Source organism: Nerophis lumbriciformis, linkage group LG12, assembly GCF_033978685.3.
Source record: "Nerophis lumbriciformis linkage group LG12, RoL_Nlum_v2.1, whole genome shotgun sequence".
Taxonomy (NCBI): domain Eukaryota; kingdom Metazoa; phylum Chordata; class Actinopteri; order Syngnathiformes; family Syngnathidae; genus Nerophis; species Nerophis lumbriciformis.
The window spans coordinates 7,763,926-7,783,960 of NC_084559.2; the positions used below are offsets into that span (position 1 = coordinate 7,763,926).

The 20,035-nt window shown below is 41.8% G+C and overlaps 1 protein-coding gene across 1 annotated transcript in view; it reads left to right on the plus strand.

Annotated features, from left to right (window-relative positions):
• The window catches only part of dock5 (dedicator of cytokinesis 5), a 125,799-nt gene that overhangs the window by 82,200 nt on the left and 23,564 nt on the right, over window positions 1-20,035 (plus strand). Inside the window, exons 31-40 of the mRNA XM_061985842.2 lie at window positions 7,476-7,534; window positions 7,769-7,923; window positions 10,428-10,513; window positions 10,721-10,877; window positions 10,973-11,013; window positions 11,075-11,165; window positions 11,245-11,364; window positions 15,512-15,601; window positions 16,039-16,143; window positions 16,505-16,646. Of these exons, the coding sequence (XP_061841826.1) occupies window positions 7,476-7,534; window positions 7,769-7,923; window positions 10,428-10,513; window positions 10,721-10,877; window positions 10,973-11,013; window positions 11,075-11,165; window positions 11,245-11,364; window positions 15,512-15,601; window positions 16,039-16,143; window positions 16,505-16,646 (1,046 nt within the window). The remainder of the gene's footprint in view (window positions 1-7,475; window positions 7,535-7,768; window positions 7,924-10,427; window positions 10,514-10,720; window positions 10,878-10,972; window positions 11,014-11,074; window positions 11,166-11,244; window positions 11,365-15,511; window positions 15,602-16,038; window positions 16,144-16,504; window positions 16,647-20,035) is intronic.

Below are 20,035 nucleotides of genomic sequence, written 5' to 3' on the forward strand. Positions count from 1 at the left end.
AATGGACCTAAAAACCTCATTGCAATCATCTTTTTATGTTAAATAGCACGTGTTAACGCTTTCACTTTGTAACTTAGTTTAAAATAGAAACAAATATTTCAATCTGGGCTGTTTGCAATCCTTCCGCGGATCCCTAGAGAGGGCTAACTTTCTAATGTGTTTAATAGGGCTGCAGCTAACGATTATTTTTCTATCGATTAATCTATAGATTATTTTTTCGATTAATCGGTTAATCTATAGATTATTTTTTCGATTAATCTATAGATTATTTTTCCTTTTACCGATTTTTTTTTTAATTTAAAATGAAGAGGAAAAAATAAATGTAGGCCAGTTTTTTCAAAAGGCATGGCTTTTATTTACAAAAAAAAAAGTATGGCCACTCAGTCAACATTGACAACAACATGACAAAATATTCTGTAACAATGTAAACATTTAAAACTTTTAACATTTAACAAAATTAAAAGTAGCTTATTTGCTTTTTAATGTGCAAATATAAAAGTAAACATCCATTGCAAATCTTAATATTCTGGAATAGTATAAGCATTTCAAAAGTAAAAGTATTGCTTATTTTGCTTTAAAATGTGCAAAAATAAAGATAAACATCCAATACAAAAAAGTGCAAAACGGAAATATTCTGTAACAAGTGTAAACATTTCAACAAAAGTAAAAGTATTGCTTATTTGCTAAAATGTGCAAAAATAAAGCTAAACATCCAATACAAAAAAGTGTACAGTGTAAACATTTCAACAAAAGTAAAAGTATTGCTTATTTTGCTTAATAACACAACAATGATAGTATGATTAAAGTGAAAGTTAATTGTTGGTTTGTACATAGTATATGTAACTGTTAATGTTGTAAAAGGTATTTGCACAACTAATTAACGTTAGCGTTTGTGACACGTCTTGTGCCGTGGGGTTCTTTCAGGACCGACAGACTGAACGCCAGACGGCTTTGCCAGGTTTACAATCTTTTAATTTTACACAAAGTCTTTTCTCTTCCAACTGCGCGGATCGCGCACCTGGGCACGATTGCGGCGTCGCTCCCGGCGCGCCCCGCCTCGCCGCCGCCGCCTCTCCACAGCGTTAAAGAGGAGCGCGTCTTTGTAAACACTGAACAGGCACGCCAAACGCGCCTCTCAGAGCGAAACGGTGCTTTAGTTTATGAATTTACAACGCAGATACAAATGACACATTCATGTTTTTGTGTAATAATGACAACGTATACGCACGCGGACGATTGACTTGTTGATGGTGATGGCAAGAACGCTGTCGGGGGTTTTCTTTTCAAATGTTCGTTCATAGCCGTTGTGCTGCTATGATAGGCCATTTCCGCTCGACACAGTGTGCATACAACAACATTATTAGGCCGTTTATTGAAATACTCCCACACTTTTGACGACTTTTGGCGTGCTTTTTTCCCCTCGCTCGCATCGTCTGCTTTGCGCTCCGCCATGACAGTAAAGTAGAGTGACGTAAATATGCGACGCGCCGACGCACAAAAACGGCGTCGACGTATTTACGTAACCGATGACGTCGACTATGTCGACGCGTCGTTTCAGCCTTAGTGTTTAAGCATTACACCCTCTTACAGCTTTTGGTATGTACAGAAGTTATACGTAACATGTTGTTGCGTTTTGGACCAGTTGTTCCTCCCAGGGAATTCAAGTCACAATTCGCTCCCAAGCTCTTTCCGACACTTAAAGCTGAGTTGAAAAACCACCAGAGACAGAATAGGTATTTTGTTGTATATTTTCAAAGCTTTGCCAATATACATTTTGAGACCAGTCTAACCCTAGAACATTCTATTGCGCCTCCCAAAATGGTCTGTCTTCCCAACGCCAAAAACCCCTCTTTCCTTCCCCCTCCCTAGCCATAATACAAGCACAACGTCTCCCTAGTCATAATACATTCCAAAGAACTCAAGGTTAACACACACAGTTTACTTGCTGACAGAGCATCAAGAGAAGAAATGGAAAACACGAGCTGTTTTCAAATATGACTAAGAAATGAAAGAAGTACAACTTAAATTCGGATATATGTAAATATCTGCCTCCGACAATTTACATTAGAATTTTATGTTGTTAACTAATAATGGCAATTTGGATAGCTAGCATTAGCTATCATTGAATGTATATTCTATCGTAACAAGACTGTTAATTGTTAGTTTCTTCTCTGGGACTCCTTTTCTGTATGTGCACTATACTGTAGGTGTGCAAAGCAGCTGGTATTTGTATCTGTATTTGTCTTTTATGAGGGGGGGACGTTTTTGTAGTTGTATTCCAGTAAAATTCAAAATAGGCTTTTTGCGTCACACTTCTAATTTACTTCACAGTGTAAGTATTCTTTAAGACTTAGACTTAGACTTCCTTTTTATTGTCATTCAAATTTGAACTTTACAGCACAGATAAGAACGAAATTTCGTTACATAAGCTCATGGTAGTGCAGGATAAAAAAGCAATAAGGTGCATATATAAATAAATAAATATATATAAATAATATATATAATATATATATATAAAATAAATAAATATATATAAATATATAAATAGATTACTGTACAGATAAATATATTGCACTTTTTCACATGCGTCCACGTTTATGGATGTATGTTATATTGTTGTTTTATTCCAGCGAGTTAATCCTTTTTGGGGGGAGTTGACAAGATAATTTGATTATGATGCGTTCAAGAGTCTTACGGCCTGAGGGAAGAAGCTGTTACAGAACCTGGAGGTTCTGCTTCGGAGGCTGCGGAACCTCTTTCTAGAGTCCAGCAGTGAAAACAGTCCTTGGTGGGGGTGGGAGGAGTCTTTGCAGATTGTCTGAGCCCTGGTCAGGCAGCGGCTTTTTGCCATCTCCTGGATAGGAGGAAGAGGAGTCCTGATGATCTTTTCCGCCGTCCTCACCACTCTCTGGAGAGACTTCCAGTCTGAGGCATTGCAGGCTCCAGTCCAGACAGAGATGCTGTTGGTCAGCAGGCTCTCTATAGTGCCTCTGTAGAATGTGCTGAGAGAGCTGTGCTCTTTTCATCCCACGCAAAAAGTGCATGCACTGCTGAGCTCTTTTTACAAGAGCTCCGGTGTGTAGGGACCAGGTTATATTGTCAGTTATCTGCACCCCCAGGAACTTGGTGCTGCTTACTATCTCCACTGCTGTGCCATTGATGAAGAGTGGAGCGTGGCTGGACTGGTGCCTCCTGAAGTCAACGATGATCTCCTTGGTCTTGTTGACATTCAGGACCAGGTTGTTGGTTCTGCACCAGTCAACCAGATGTTTCACCTCCTCCCTGTAGTCCATGTTGTTGTTGTCATTGATGAGGCCCACTACTGTCGTGTCGTCCGCATACTTCACAATGTGGGTTAGTAGTGGACCTGGCGCAGCAGTCATGAGTCATCAACGTGAACAGCAGTGGACTCAGGACGCAGCCCTGGGGGGAGCCGGTGCTCAGGGAGATGGCACTGGAGGTGTTGTTGCCCACTCTCACAGATTGGGGTTTGTCTTTGAGGAAGTCAAGCAGCCAGTTGCAAAGGGGGGTACTGAATCCAAGGTTTGCTCACCAAGTGCTGTGGGATGATGGTGTTGAACGCCGAGCTGAAGTCCAGGAACAACATCCGCACGTGTGTGTCCTTTCCTTCCAGATGTTCTAAGCTCAGGTGGAGTGCAGAGGAGATGGCGTCCTCTGTGGAGCGGTTAGGGCGATATGCAAACTGGTATGGGTCAAATGTGGGGGGAAGTCTGGTGACAATATATTCCTTTACCAGCCTCTCCAAGCACTTCATTATGATGGGGGTGAGTGCAACGGGGCGGTAATCATTGAGGAAGGAGATTGTGGGTTTTTTAGGCACTGGAATGATTGTGGCCGTCTTAAAACATGATGGTACCACAGCCTGGGTCAGCGAGATGTTGAAGATGTCTGTGAGAACCCCAGCCAGCTGGTCTGCACATCCCTTAATATTATATTATAATAATTATGGATATGCAATATTGGTTGATGTTTTGTTGTAACCACATTGAGAAGGTAGCACAAACCTTTATTTCTCCCACTGTGTTTGTTCGTTGCTTTACAGTGAGGTGGTTGGGTGAATAAAAGCTGTTTGCCAATAAATGCAGCCAATACAGGTGATTGAAGCTGACTTGCAGGGACACAACATGATGATTTGGTGTTGGTGGGGGTTTGGTATACAGTACCAGGAGAGGATGTCTGTCAGATGTTGACAGATGTTTGATATCTCTGATTTTTGCACAGGTTACATATTACTTTGGTTTATATCTGCAACACTGACTGTAAAATGCTTCCACACAGAACTTGAGCTAGGTTTTTTTTTTTTAGGAGGACCATGAGATGACTCAGCAGCAGCCACACTCGTTTCTATTTTGGTTGGCCAAATCTACGTAGAGAGTTTCAGCTAAGTTAATGAGTGATGGGAAGCTATGCTAGGGCTAGCTAGCTTATAGCCTACATCTTGCTGTCTGGAAAAGACAAGAATAACTTCGACATACCAAATAACTACCACAAGTGCATACAAGTCCACACAACTACACAAGCCTTGTTTTAACCTTTTTTACCGAACGCTAACTTCACTCTCTCAACAGTCTGTTGTCTAAATTACCGAGCTAACAGAAAAAAAACTTGAGAGCACCAAATAAGCAGTGGGTAAATGCGTAATGGGTACGGCTGTCAAAGTTAATGCGATAATAACGGGTTAACTATAACTTCTTTTAACAGCGATTAACTTTTTTGACCCTCGGCCCGTTCCGTAGTTTGTGGTAATGTATAATGGCGTCCAGTTACTTTTGAGCCACAGTAGTTAGCAGAACTGTACAAAGAAAGGGGGACCTTATGGAAATCTTAGATCCAAAGCCATGGCAAGTCCATCTCCGTACAAGACAAGACAACATCATTGGAAGGAACGCTGAGCTCGCATTGCTGCTTGTAGAATGGAGGTGCTTCACGTCCGTGTTTGGATTACAGTTCAAACATAAAGTGTAGAGAGTTACTCCAACTGCTTCAGTAGGATGGAATACAAGCTCAGCACACACAAAGACGGTAGAGAGGAAATCTAAAGTCAACATTTCGGGTTTCTCCTTGTTAAAAATTAAAATACAAATAATATCAAGATCATACTTCAAGGAGATATACTAAACAAGTAAAGTATATTAAAAATATATCAAACAAACCTTTCACAAAGTGGCACTGCAAACTCTTGCCTCCCTTGTACTGGGGGTGTGTGCCATTTTTGTCATCGTATTTCGTAAAATCTTACACTTTTCCACCCTTGTTGATTAACTCTCGAGGAACTGTGAAGAAAGTTGTATCCTTTTCACATTTTGAAGGGTTTGTACGGACAAAAACAACGTAAGCATAGAGCATTTTTCTTTGAGAAAGGCTACATGGCAGTGTAGTTTCCTAATGAAGCCTTAGCTTGACGCTCCTCTTCTTTCTCCTGCTCCGCTTGCTGCGGCAACAACAAACTAAACTCCAGACGCTCCTCTTCGTTTTGTGTCATTTACTCGTCAACTTAATCATTCAAAAACGTCAAACAATAACGATGTGGGAACAAATGAATGGCAAAATAAAGTTAGTGTGTTACAGTAAGACAGAGTAAGAACAAGTAAGAGTAAGGTGGCTGGATTCCACCATACTTGACTGCCATTACCCATAATACCTTGTGTTCAAACCTTATTACCACACAGATCCATCATCCATCCATCTTCTTCCGCTTATCCGAGGTCGGGTCGCGGGGGCAGCAGCCTAAGCAGGGAAGCCCAGACTTCCCTCTCCCCAGCCACTTCGTCCAGCTCCTCCCGGGGGATCCCGAGGCGTTCCCAGGCCAGCCGGGAGAGATAGTCTTCCCAACATGTCCTGGGTCTTCCCTGTGGCCTCCTACCGGTCGGACGTGCCCTAAACACCTCCCGCGGGAGGCGTTCGGGTGGCATCCTGACCAGATGCCCGAACCACCTCATCTGGCTCCTCTCCATGTGGAGGAGCAGCGGCTTTACTTTGAGCTCCCCCCGGATGACAGAGCTTCTCACCCTATCTCTAAGGGAGAGCCCCGCCACCCGGCGGAGGAAACTCATTTCGGCCGCTTGTACCCGTGATCTTGTCCTTTCGGTCATGACCCAAAGCTCATGACCATAGGTGAGGATGGGAACGTAGATCGACCGGTAAATTGAGAGCTTTGCTTTCCGGCTCAGCTCCTTCTTCACCACAACGGATCGATACAGCGTCCGCATTACTGAAGACGCCGCACCAATCCGCCTGTCGATCTCACCATCTACTCTTCCCTCACTCGTGAACAAGACTCCGAGGTACTTGAACTCCTCCACTTGGGGCAAGATCTATTCCCCAACCCGGAGATGGCACTCCACCCTTTTCCGGGCGAGAACCATGGACTCAGACTTGGAGGTGCTGATTCTCATCCCAGTCGCTTTACACTCGGCTGCGAACCGATCCAGTGAGAGCTGAAGATCCTGGCCAGGTGAAGCCATCAGGACCACATCATCTGCAAAAAGCAGAGACCTAATCCTGCAGCCACCAAACCGGATCCCCTCAACGCCTTGACTGCGCCTAGAAATTCTGTCCATAAAAGTCATGAACAGAATGGGTGACAAAGGGCAGCCTTGGCGGAGTCCAACCCTCACTGGAAACGTGTCCGACTTACTGCCGGCAATGCGGACCAAGCTCTGACACTGATCATACAGGGAGTGGACCGCCACAATCAGACAGTCCGTTACCCCGTACTCTCTGAGCACTCCCCACAGGACTTCCCGAGGGACACGGTCGAATGCCTTCTCCAAGTCCACAAAACACATGTAGACTGGTTGGGCAAACTCCCATGCACCCTCAAGGACCCTGCCCAGAGTATAGAGCTGGTCCACAGTTCCACGACCAGGACGAAAACCACACTGTTCCTCCTCGACTATCCGGCGTAGCCTCCTCTCCAGTACACCTGAATAGACCTTACCGGGAAGGCTGAGGAGTGTGATCCCACGATAGTTAGAACACACCCTCCGGTTCCCCTTCTTAAAGAGAGGAACCACCACCCCGGTCTGCCAATCCAGAGGTACCGCCCACACAGATCCTTCCGCCATATATGCAATTAAACAGTTGCGTAATCGTCACTGTATCAATGCAGTATAAAATAGTACGTCATCAAATTATTCAGACAAATAAAGTGTACCTTATAATTATTCTAAGCATGCAATATATACATTTTCGTATTATTTAAATAAAGTAAATAGTCCCCTTTTGGCTGAATAAACATAAAGCACCTTCCATGAAATGTAAATAAACTTCAACATCATTTAGGCTCCTACAGGCTCAAAGTACTCATTGAGAGCAGACGCTGCTCGACCACCACACATATTCCATGTGACCTCATTCAAATCCAAGCAATACATCTTATATTTTTTGGTTTGAAAAATGTAACCATGATGAAATTGCAAACAGCTCCTCTAACTGATTCACATTTGCTACAGATATGGTGATATGAGGAAAGCAGTGGGTTTCAAGATGAGAGACATGTGGCACAATCTTGGTGAGTATTTAGGAGCACCTCGGTGTTTTTAATCATGCATGTTTGTGATCATGCTCATTTTATTCCAGCCAGTAAGGGGACACGCAACATTTGTTATTGTTCTGTTTCACTGTGCTCTTTTGTTTGCTGCATTATCAGACTGTCCTATGCTTGTTGGTGGATGAAGATGCAGTTTATTGCCTTCTCAAATCACACTGTTATCCTTCTGAGTGGTAATCCTTTGTTGTCTTGCAGGCCCCCATAAAATGAAGTTCATCCCAGCCATGGTCGGACCCATTTTGGAGGTCACTCTTGTGCCTGAGCCAGAGCTGAGGAAGGCCACCATTCCCATTTTCTTCGATATGATGCAGTGTGAGCACAATTTCAGCCCTGGGCGCACATTTGAAACGGTACAATCCCCAATGTTATGCACTGTGGTGTTTTGTTGCACCACCACATTTGTGCTGTATTTTATTGTAAGCCTCTTTTGTTTTTGCCTGGCAGCTCTTTCCTATACAATCTATTTAGGAAAATAATGTTTAAAGTTAGAAATAGTCAAACTGTAATGGTTCAGGATGCGTCAAGTGATTGACGCTTGACTATGTAGACCTACAATCATCAACATACCATCAAAAGATCATTGTGTTGATTAAGTTCAGAGAAGTACAGAAAACAAAAATATTTACCCAGATTCAAGAAAACACAATTACTATAGCATACCTGCCAACTACTCCGGTTTTCCCGTAATTAGTACGGTTTTCATCAACCTATTCCGGGTTACGGTTGCAGTGATAAAAAATACGGTTTTTCATTAATTAAAATTATTATTTTTTTTTAAAGTTTTATTCACGAAATGGCGTAACAACAATGACAATCGACACTGCTTCCCGTAACTTCCTATCAAGCCATTCCGAATGCCATGCGCGAGGCTATTTATAGCACCGCTGCCAAGCACGAGGCACCAGTTGTATGGCGTCACATTAGTGCCAAAAATACGAGCGCATAAAAACTGTTATCGCGCGCTGATTCTCCACTTCGTGCGCGCGCGCGACACCATTTTGCGCGCGCGTTGTGCCTTTTAGCGCGCGCGCGGTGCCTTTCTGCGCGCTCTCTGTGTACTCCTGGCATCTCTCCTCGCGCTGTCATGTTTCTTTTTGGCACTTTGGGGGCGGGTATGCTTAGACGGCCCCTCCTTTCTGATTGGTCAGGCGAAAAACGCTGAAAAATGCTCAGAGCCAATCAGAAGTATAGCAGGGCGGGTCATCGTCAATATGTATCAAGATTTACGGAGGAAGAAGTGGATAAAAAAATGTGGCGCGCTGATGAAGGTTATTTCATACCACATAAACACAATACAGGGTAATACAAAATGTGAGCCAAATAAATAACAAGACAACAAACACCATAATCACATCTTTCAGCCAGAACGGGCGACGTGGCGCAGTGGAAGAGTGGCCGTGCGCGACCCGAGGGTCCCTGGTTCAATCCCCACCTAGTACCAACCTCGTCATGTCCGTTGTGTCCTGAGCAAGACACTTCACCCTTGCTCCTGATGGGTGCTGGTAGCGCCTTGCATGGCAGCTCCCTCCATCAGTGTGTGAATGTGTGTGTGAATGGGTAAATGTGGAAGTAGTGTCAAAGCGCTTTGAGTACCTTGAAGGTAGAAAAGCGCTATATAAGTACAACCCATTTATCATTTATAACTGGTCCACCAGCAATAACATTATTTTATATTTTCACTTCTTCTTGAACATTTGTTTTCTAATTTATGGAATTTCTTTTGATTCAACCATAAAATTAATGAAATCATCTTTGAATTTTGTTTTTAAAATGTTAAAAATAGCTTTTAATAATGTATTCTGAAACAGTTTAAAATAATCAGAGAACTGACTAACACTGACCCTGCACAACTATGTTGCACAATTAAGTCTTTTTTTTTTTAAAGCGAAATAGGTAATTTCAACAGGTACAGCATCCTATGTCATATCTACATGTAATAAGATTTGTAGCAAGGCAAACCGTTTGTAAATTGGTCGAAAATCGAGCAAGTTATGGTAATTTAATTAGTACATGTACCATTGACATCAATGTAATGATTGAGGCTAGATGTCTGAGGTAAGATGGCTACAACGTTGCTACGCTGGAGAATGATTGGTCATATGAAAAATGCTCATAGCCAATCAGAAAGAAGGGGCCGTCTAAGCATACCCGCCCCCAAAGTGCCAAAAAGAAACATGACAGCGCGAGGAGAGATGCCAGGAGTACACAGAGAGCGCACAGAAAGGCGTCGCGCGCGCGCAGAAAGGCCCCCATGCGCGCGAAACCATTTTGCGCGCGCGCACGAAGTGGAGAATCAGCGCGCGATAACAGTTTTTATGCGCTCGGATTTTTGGCACTAATGTGACGCCATACAGTTGCCATTGTTTCCAAACGAGCGAGCGATCATGGAATCAGCCGGAGAAAAATCGCAAACGAGTCTCAAACCGAAAAGAAAACTGCAGTCATTCCGTGAAGAATATTCAAAAGCCTATCCGGGAATAATTATCCGTTCCAAAAAGGGTGAAAACTACGCGAATTGCACCTTGTGCAGACAAGATTTTTCGATCGGACACGGAGGAATTAGCGATGTAAAAGACCACGTTGGGACAAAAAAACACAAGTCTAATGCCGTTGCTAGCGATACAAGTGGAAAACTTTCAACGTTTTTCGTCGCCCAAACAGTGATGGTTTTAGCAACATTTTAACCTGTCTGAATGCTAATAATCATTTTGCGTCGGGGGGCAAAGGAGCCCCCGACCAGTACTTTGTCCTGGACCTACCGGGGCCTGCGGCCCCTGGACCCTGGCTACTAGGTTTTTCTGATTTCAAAAGTTGGCAGGTATGCTATAGCATAATACCCTTTTTTTCTTTTCAGTTTGAAAATGAACTCATAACAAAACTGGATCAAGAGGTTGAAGGAGGACGAGGAGACGAACAGTACAAAGTCCTGCTGGAAAAGACGTAATCCTTAGCCTTCTTTTCTCCTGAAGTTTCATTTTTGGAGCAAATGATACGTCAATTCACATAGAATTAGTTAGAAACTTCAGCCAATTGCCTTATTTTGAGAATAATTGGGAATGTTAAATAATGAATTGCTTTGTCAGATGGAGAACAGCTTTGACCAACTCCTTTACAGATTGTCTGGTGAAAGAGTGTTTGTACCTGCAGGTTACTGGAGCACTGCAGACGCCACAGATATCTGTCTCAGTCAGGTGAGGAGCTGGCACTGCTGCTGAGCAGCCTGCTGGAAAATCTTCTGGCATACCGCACCATCACACATGATGAAAGTCCTGAGCATCGAATGAGCTGTACTGTCAATGTGCTGGTTGGTCCTGTTCCTATTTGCTTGTGTTTGTAGCAAATCAATTAAACCTTCAAACAGACATCTGAGACGCATAATTAATGTGTTCTCCACTGTAGAACTTCTACAAGGAAAAGAAAAGGGAGGACATTTATATCCGGTGAGTCAGGCATCTGAATGTTGTACTGAATGTGCGTTACTCATGTCTTTTTCATGACCAGGTACTTGTACAAGCTGCGGGATTTACACCTGGACTGTGAGAACTACACAGAGGCCGCCTACACTCTGCTGCTACATGCTGAATTACTGGAGGTCTGCAACACATTCAAATGTTACTTTGACATGTTAAGATGCTGCCTTTTATTTACACGTGCTGTTCATTCTGAGCCAGTGGTCTGATAAAGCCTGCGCAGCTCACCTGATCCCTCGAGACGGAAAGCATGTGTGGACGCAACAGGAACTGAAAGAACGCCTCTTCCAGGAGATCATATGTTACCTGGACAAAGGCAAGGTGTGTATTCCCATTTTTGCTCAGGTCTCCAATTAATTATTGCAAACATTCCTCAGAAAGATGCTTGGAAATTGGGGGTGACAACAGCGGCATTTTCTGTCACTGTCCTCTTAATATTTGCACATTTTGTAACTCGCAGGTATATCTTGGATATATTAAATCACGTCCACATTGCAGGCATGCTGCTTCCGCTCCAGACAATCCTCTGCGAGTTGCTTACATCATCACAAGATTCACTTTCGGCAGTGCTTTTTCACTGACCGTCTTTCTTCAGTGGCCAAATTGTGGGTGCATCACTAGTCAATAGTGCGCAAATAATAGGTTAAATATATCCATTTATACATTTTATTACTGTAACGACCTGCTGGTGTTGATGTTTGTGTTTGTTTTTCCCATGGTCGTGAACGTTACGATTGGCAATAAAAGTTAAAAAGAGCATCAGACTTCAGGCGGTGATCAGTCCACTTAAGAGGGGCGGCATGGCGTAGTGGGTAGAGCAACCGTGCCAGAAACCTGAGGGTTGCAGGTTCGCTCCCCGCCTCATACCATCCAAAATCCGCTGCCGTTGTGTCCTTGGGCGGGACACTTCACCCTTTGCCCCCGGTGCCACTCACACCGGTGAATTGAATGATGAATGATAGGTGGTGGTCGGAGGGGCCGTTGGCGCAAATTGCAGCCACGCTTCCGTCAGTCTACCCCAGGGCAGCTGTGGCTATGAAAGTAGCTTACCACCACCAGGTGTGAATGATTGATGGGTTCTACATGTAAAGCGACTTTGGGTACCGTATTTTCCGCACCATAAGGCGCCCTAGGTTAAAAGCCGCGCCTTCAATGAACGGCATATTTCAAAACTTTGTCCACCTATAAGCCGCCCGTGTTGTAAGCCGCATCTAACTGCGCTAAAGGAATGTCAAAAAAACAGTCAGATAGGTCAGTCAAACTTTAATAATATATTAAAAACCAGCGTTCTAACAACTCTGTTCACTCCCAAAATGTACGCAAATGTGCAATCACAAACATACGTATATCAACATGGACAGAGCTGCGTGAAAAAAGCCACCCGGCCTCTTCGCGTAAACTTAAACTTACCTTAACCACTCGCTCATCTTTTCTTCATCCATCCCTTCGAGTTAGCTTTTATGATGACGCCGGCTGGAAAGGTCTCTTTTGGCAAGGTCTTCCTTTTGAATATCACCATGGGTGGAAGTTTCTGGCCATTAGCATGGAAAGCTAGAACCACAGTGAAGGATGACTTCTCATTCCCTGTGGTGCGAATATTCACCGTACGTGCTCCCGTTGTATCCACAGTGCGGTTCACAGGAATATCAGTTGCTGTGAAATAGTAATCCGTGTGCGGATGGAGAGATTGCGTCTTTTCATGAACCGGATCCCTGTCGCTTAGTAGGAGCCATTTTGTGGTCTTTACAGATGTAAACACACAAAGGAAATGAAACGTACGGTGATATCCGCGCGCTTTTTCTTCTTCTACGGGGGCGGGTGGTTGCTTACAGTAGAAGAAGAAGCGCTTCCTGTTCTATGGGGGCGGGTGCTTACCTTGGCGGTTGCTTGCGTAGAAGAAGAAGCGCTTCCTGTTCTACCGGGAAAAAAGATGGCGGCTGTTTACCGAAGTTGCGAGATCGAAACTTTATGAAAATGAATCGTAATATTAATCCATATATAAAGCGCACCGGGTTAAAAGCCGCACTGTCAGCTTTTGAGTAAATTTGTGGTTTTTAGGTGCGGCTAATAGTGCGGAAAATACGGTAAATCACGTCCACATTGCAGGCATGCTGCTTCCGCTCCAGACAATCCTGTGCGAGTTGCTTACATCATCATAAGATCCACTTTCAGCAGTGCTTTTTCACTGACCGTCTTTCTTCAGTGGCCAAATTGTGGGTGCATCACTAGTCAATAGTGCGCAAATAATAGGTTAAATATATCCATTTATACATTTTATTACTGTAACGACCTGCTGGTGTTGATGTTTGTGTTTGTTTTTATATGTGCATAGTTCCCATGGTCGTGAACGTTACGATTGGCAATAAAAGTTAAAAAGAGCATCGGACTTCAGGCGGTGATTCTTAAGAGATTATTTTGTCAAAGGACTTTAAAAAGGGGGGATAGTATCACGACCTGCTGGTGTTGATGTTAGTGTTTTTGTGTGGTAATGTTCAGAGTTCCCATGTTTGTCACCGTACCATGCCTGGAAGGTGATTGGCGTAGAATGGGGAATTATTGTTGTGTCTTAGAGTAAAAGACAAAGACAGACATGTGTGCAGGAGAAAACATGTGATGGAATTGAGTTTATGTTAGCATAAGATTGGCAATAAAAGTTAAAAAATAGGGGCGGACTTTATGTGACTTCTTCTGAATGCTACTTTCATTTGTTTTCACGTAAAAAACAACAACTATTTTTTAAGGTGTTGGCCGGCTTTTATTTGCTGTGGCAATTATACAGGTAAAAGCCAGTAAATTAGAATATTTTGAAAAACTTGATTTATTTCAGTAATTGCATTCAAAAGGTGTAACTTGTACATTATATTTATTCATTGCACACAGACTGATGCATTCAAATGTTTATTTCATTTAATTTTGATGATTTGAAGTGGCAACAAATGAAAATCCAAAATTCCGTGTGTCACAAAATTAGAATATTGTGTAAGGGTTAAATTTTGAAGACACCTGGTGCCACAAACTAATCAGCTGATTAACTCAAAACACCTGCAAAGGGCTTTAAATGGTCTCTCAGTCCAGTTCTGAAGCCTACACAAACATGGGGAAGACTTCAGATTTGACAGCTGTCCAAAAGGCAACCATCGACACATTGCACAAGGAGGGAAAGACACAAAAGGTTATTGCTGAAGAGGCTGGCTGTTCTCAGAGCTCTGTGTCCAAACACATTAATGGAGAGGCAAAGGGAAGGAAAAACTGTGGTCAGAAAAAGTGTACAAGCGATAGGGATCACCGCGCCCTGGTCAAGATTGTGAAAAAAAAACCCATTCAAAAATGTGGGGGAGATTCAGAAGGAGTGGACAGCTGCTGGAGTCAGTGCTTCAAGATCCACCACCAAGAGACGCTTGAAAGACATGGGTTTCAACTGCCGCATACCTCGTGTCAAGCCACTGTTGACCAAGAAACAGCGCGCAAAGCGTCTCACCTGGGCTAAGGAAAAAAAGAGCTGGACTGCTGCTGAGTGGTCCAAAGTCATGTTTTCTGACTAAAGCAAATTTTGCATTTCCTTTGGAAATCGAGGTCCCAGAGTCTGGAGGAAGACAGGAGAGGCACAGGATCCACGTTGCCTGAAGTCTAGTGTAAAGTTTCCACCATCAATGATGGTTTGGGGTGCCATGTCATCTGCTGGTGTCGGTCCACTCTGTTTCCTGAGATCCAGGGTCAACGCAGCCGTCTACCAGCAAGTTTTAGAGCACTTCATGCTTCCTGCTGCTGACCTGCTCTATGGAGATGGAGATTTCAAGTTCCAACAGGACTTGGCGCCTGCACACAGCGCAAAATCTACCCGTGCCTGGTTTACAGACCATGGTATTTCTGTTCTAAATTGGCCCGCCAACTCCCCTGACCTTAGCCCCATAGAAAATCTGTGGGGTATTGTGAAAAGGAAGATGCAGAATGCCAGACCCAAAAACGCAGAAGAGTTGAAGGCCACTATCAGAGCAACCTGGGCTCTCATAACACCTGAGCAGTGCCAGAAATTCACCGACTCCATGCCACGCCGCATTAACGCAGTAATTGAGGCAAAAGGAGCTCCAACCAAGTATTGAGTATTGTACATGCTCATATTTTTCATTTTCATACTTTTCAGTTGGCCAACATTTCTAAAAATCCCTTTTTTGTATTAGCCTTAAGTAATATTCTAATTTTGTGACACACGGAATTTTGGATTTTCATTTGTTGCCACTTCAAATCATCAAAATTAAATGAAATAAACATTTGAATGCATCAGTCTGTGTGCAATGAATAAATATAATGTACAAGTTACACCTTTTGAATGCAATTACTGAAATAAATCAAGTTTTTCAAAATATTCTAATTTACTGGCTTTTACCTGTATGTAGGGGAAACCCTGCATAGCTGTGTGGTGCGCTTGTGTTTATGCCTCCTTTCAACTGACTTATGCACATGATCTTAGATGTGGGAGAAGGCCATTGAGCTCGGCAAGCAGCTGGCCAAGATGCACGAGAGCCACATGTTTGACTTCATGGAGCTCAGCCAGCTGCTGGTAAGATGCATGTGCTTTATAATTCAACCCTCAACTAAATAGCATCACACCAAAGGATTATTTCATGCAACATCCCAAAAAGTAAAGATACATTTCAAATGTTCTCTCATACTTGTGCTGTAAAATGAGCTTAATGAATGAGAGCAGAAATGTGTCAAGCTGCCAAAGGCTGAGTGCAATTAGTTCAAAAAAAAGAAAAATGTGTGTTTGTCTACAAATGCAAGTTGAATTTAAATGTATCTTGAAAAACTAGGTTGCAAACCTCTCATTTTTAGTACTTAACTGTAATAGGCCCCCTGTTGTGTGTTTGTATAACAAGCAAAGTGAATCGCATGTAACTGTGTTGTTTTCGACAGTAACCGGTTGTAAATCATTTTACATACCAATGATGGACAGCAACAGATACTATGTCAACATTTTGTTTAAATCTCTTGCAGAAAAAACAAGCAGAGTTCTATGAACAAATAATGAATGCCATGCGACCACAACCAGAATACTTTGCAGTGGGCTATTATGGTCTTGGATTTCCTTCTTTCCTCAGGGTAAGAACTGATTGCTTATTTCAATAAATGAAGTAAATCTCATTTTCCAATGAACTAACTGAAACATTTGTAAAGATATGCATTAATGCTATTTTTATGTCAACACCTTTTTGATGGTACAATAGCAAAGTAACAACAACTTATTATATTCAAGCTTTTGCATAAACACACTAAAAATCATGTATTTTAATCTCTAACAAGGTGAGACAATATCTTGGTTTATTCTTTTAATTAGCAACAAAAAAAAAACAGTAATTTTTTTGACACATTTAAGAAACTTGTTTGACGCAACTCCAGATACAAGAAGGGATACCAGTTGAATGTATGTGATTATGTTCAAAGTTGACATTTTGTGTTCCAGAACAAGATGTTCATATACAGAGGCAAAGAGTACGAGTGGCTTGAAGACTTCAGTTTAAAGCTGCTCTCTCAGTTTCCAAATGCTGCTCGGATGACCAGCACAGCACCTCCTGGAGACAACATCAGCAACTCTCACGCACAATGTATCCTCCAATCACCTCCTTATTTTAATGTGTCCTCCAATCACCTCCTTATTTTAATGTATCCTCCAATCACCTCCTTATTTTAATGTATCCTCCAATCACCTCCTTATTTTAATGTATCCTCCAATCACCTCCTTATTTTAATGTATCCTCCAATCACCTCCTTATTTTAATGTATCCTCCAATCACCTCCTTATTTTAAAGTATCCTCCAATCACCTCCTTATTTTAATGTATCCTCCAATCACCTCCTTATTTTAATGTGTCCTCCAATCACCTCCTTATTTTAATGTGTCCTCCAATCACCTCCTTATTTTAATGTATCCTCCAATCACCTCCTTATTTTAATGTATCCTCCAATCACCTCCTTATTTTAATGTATCCTCCAATCACCTCCTTATTTTAATGTATCCTCCAATCACCTCCTTATTTTAATGTATCCTCCAATCACCTCCTTATTTTAAAGTATCCTCCAATCACCTCCTTATTTTAATGTATCCTCCAATCACCTCCTTATTTTAATGTGTCCTCCAATTACCTCCTTATTTTAATGTATCCTCCAATCACCTCCTTATGTTAATGTATCCTCCAATCACCTCCTTATTTTAATGTATCCTCCAATCACCTCCTTATTTTAATGTATCCTCCAATCACCTCCTTATTTAATGTATCCTCCAATCACCTCCTTATTTTAATGTATCCTCCAATTAATTCATTATTTTAATGTATCCTCCAATCTCCTCCTTGTGTTAATGTATCCTCCAATCGCCTCCTTATTTTAATGTATCCTCCAATCACCTCCTTATTTTAATGTATCCTCCAATCACCTCCTTATTTTAATGTATCCTCCAATCACCTCCTTATTTTAATGTGTCCTCCAATCACCTCCTTATTTTAATGTATCCTCCAATCACCTCCTTATTTTAATGTATCCTCCAATCACCTCCTTATTTTAATGTATCCTCCAATCACCTCCTTATTTTAATGTATCCTCCAATCACCTCCTTATTTTAATGTATCCTCCAATCACCTCCTTATTTTAAAGTATCCTCCAATCACCTCCTTATTTTAATGTATCCTCCAATCACCTCCTTATTTTAATGTGTCCTCCAATCACCTCCTTATTTTAATGTGTCCTCCAATCACCTCCTTATTTTAATGTATCCTCCAATCACCTCCTTATTTTAATGTATCCTCCAATCACCTCCTTATTTTAATGTATCCTCCAATCACCTCCTTATTTTAATGTGTCCTCCAATTACCTCCTTATTTTAATGTATCCTCCAATCACCTCCTTATGTTAATGTATCCTCCAATCACCTCCTTATTTAATGTATCCTCCAATCACCTCCTTATTTTAATGTATCCTCCAATTAATTCATTATTTTAATGTATCCTCCAATCTCCTCCTTGTGTTAATGTATCCTCCAATCGCCTCCTTATTTTAATGTATCCTCCAATCACCTCCTTATTTTAATGTATCCTCCAATCACCTCCTTATTTTAATGTATCCTCCAATCACCTCCTTATTTTAATGTGTCCTCCAATTAACTCATTATTTTAATGTGTCCTCCAATTAACTCCTTATTTTAATGTGTCCTCCAATCACCTCCTTATTTTAATGTATCCTCCAATCACCTCCTTATTTTAATGTATCCTCCAATCACCTCCTTATTTTAATGTATCCTCCAATCGCCTCCTTATTTTAATGTGTCCTCCAATCACCTCCTTATTTTAATGTATCCTCCAATCACCTCCTTATTTTAATGTATCCTCCAATCACCTCATTTTAATGTATCCTCCAATCACCTCCTTATTTTAATGTATCCTCCAATCACCTCCTTATTTTAATGTATCCTCCAATCACCTCCTTATTTTAATGTATCCTCCAATCACCTCATTTTAATGTATCCTCCAATCACCTCCTTATTTTAATGTATCCTCCAATCACCTCCTTATTTTAATGTATCCTCCAATCACCTTCTTATTTTTGGAACATTCCATCTTGAGCTGTATGTGTTGTAAATTGGTATGAAGTTTTGTAAAACACTTTTTAGGGCAAGAGAAAATGTTAGTTTTTTTGTTTTCTTTTTAAATACGTTAGTATTGTTTGTAATCCTTTCCAATATTTTTTTGTAATCCGTTGAAAAAGTTTGATGTAAAACTAATCATACGAAAACCAAATGGTGTTCCCATAAAAAAAAAAAAATGTAAATCCAAACAGACTGTCATAGAGGTCAAAAATAGTAACAAAATATATTTTATAGACAATAATTACAGTTTTACATGCAGAAAACAATGCAAAATATCTATAAATAATGAATTAAATGGGAAAAATGTATTAACATCTCTTTGACCTTTTATTGAAGACTGCGAAAGAGCGCCCCAAGGACTCCACCTTCGTACTTTACGACAACATTTTCTTCAGTGATGCATTCTTTATTAACTCCCCTTTGTGGTGTCGTGCCATGTTTTATGGGCTTTTGTCAAAAATAACTTTGTTTATAATGGGGAAATGTAAAACATGCAATATTTCTAAAAATGTTGGAATATTTGAAGTTGGGTAACTACAGCTTTGAATACCGTATTTTCCGCACCATAAGGCGCCCTGGGTTATAAGCCGCGCCTTCAATGAACGGCATATTTCAAAACTTTGTCCACCTATAAGCCGCCCCGTGTTGTAAGCCGCATCTAACTGCGCTAAAGGAATGTCAAAAAAACAGTCAGATAGGTCAGTCAAACTTTAATAATATATTAAAAACCAGCGTGATGTGGGCGCGCATGGAATCGTATATCAACATGGACAGAGCTGCGTGAAAAAAGCCACCCGGCCTCTTCGCGTAAACTTAAACTTACCTTAACCACTCGCTCATCTTTTCTTCATCCATCCCTTCGAGTTAGCTTTTATGATGACGCCGGCTGGAAAGGTCTCTTTTGGCAAGGTCTTCCTTTTGAATATCACCATGGGTGGAAGTTTCTGGCCATTAGCATGGCAAGCTAGAACCACAGTGAAGGATGACTTCTTATTCCCTGTGGTGCGAATATTCACCGTACGTGCTCCCGTTGTATCCACGGTGCGGTTCACAGGAATATCAGTTGCTGTGAAATAGTAATCCGTGTGCGGATGGAGAGATTGCGTCTTTTCATGAACCGGATCCTTGTCGCTTAGTAGGAGCCATTTTGTGGTCTTTACAGATGTAAACACACAAAGGAAATGAAACGTACGGTAATATCCGCGCGCTTTTTCTTCTTCTACGCGGGCGGGTGGTTGCTTACAGTAGAAGAAGAAGCGCTTCCTGTTCTATGGGGGCGGGTGCTTACCTTGGCGGTTGCTTGCGTAGAAGAAGAAGCGCTTCCTGTTCTACCGGGAAAAAAGATGGCGGCTGTTTA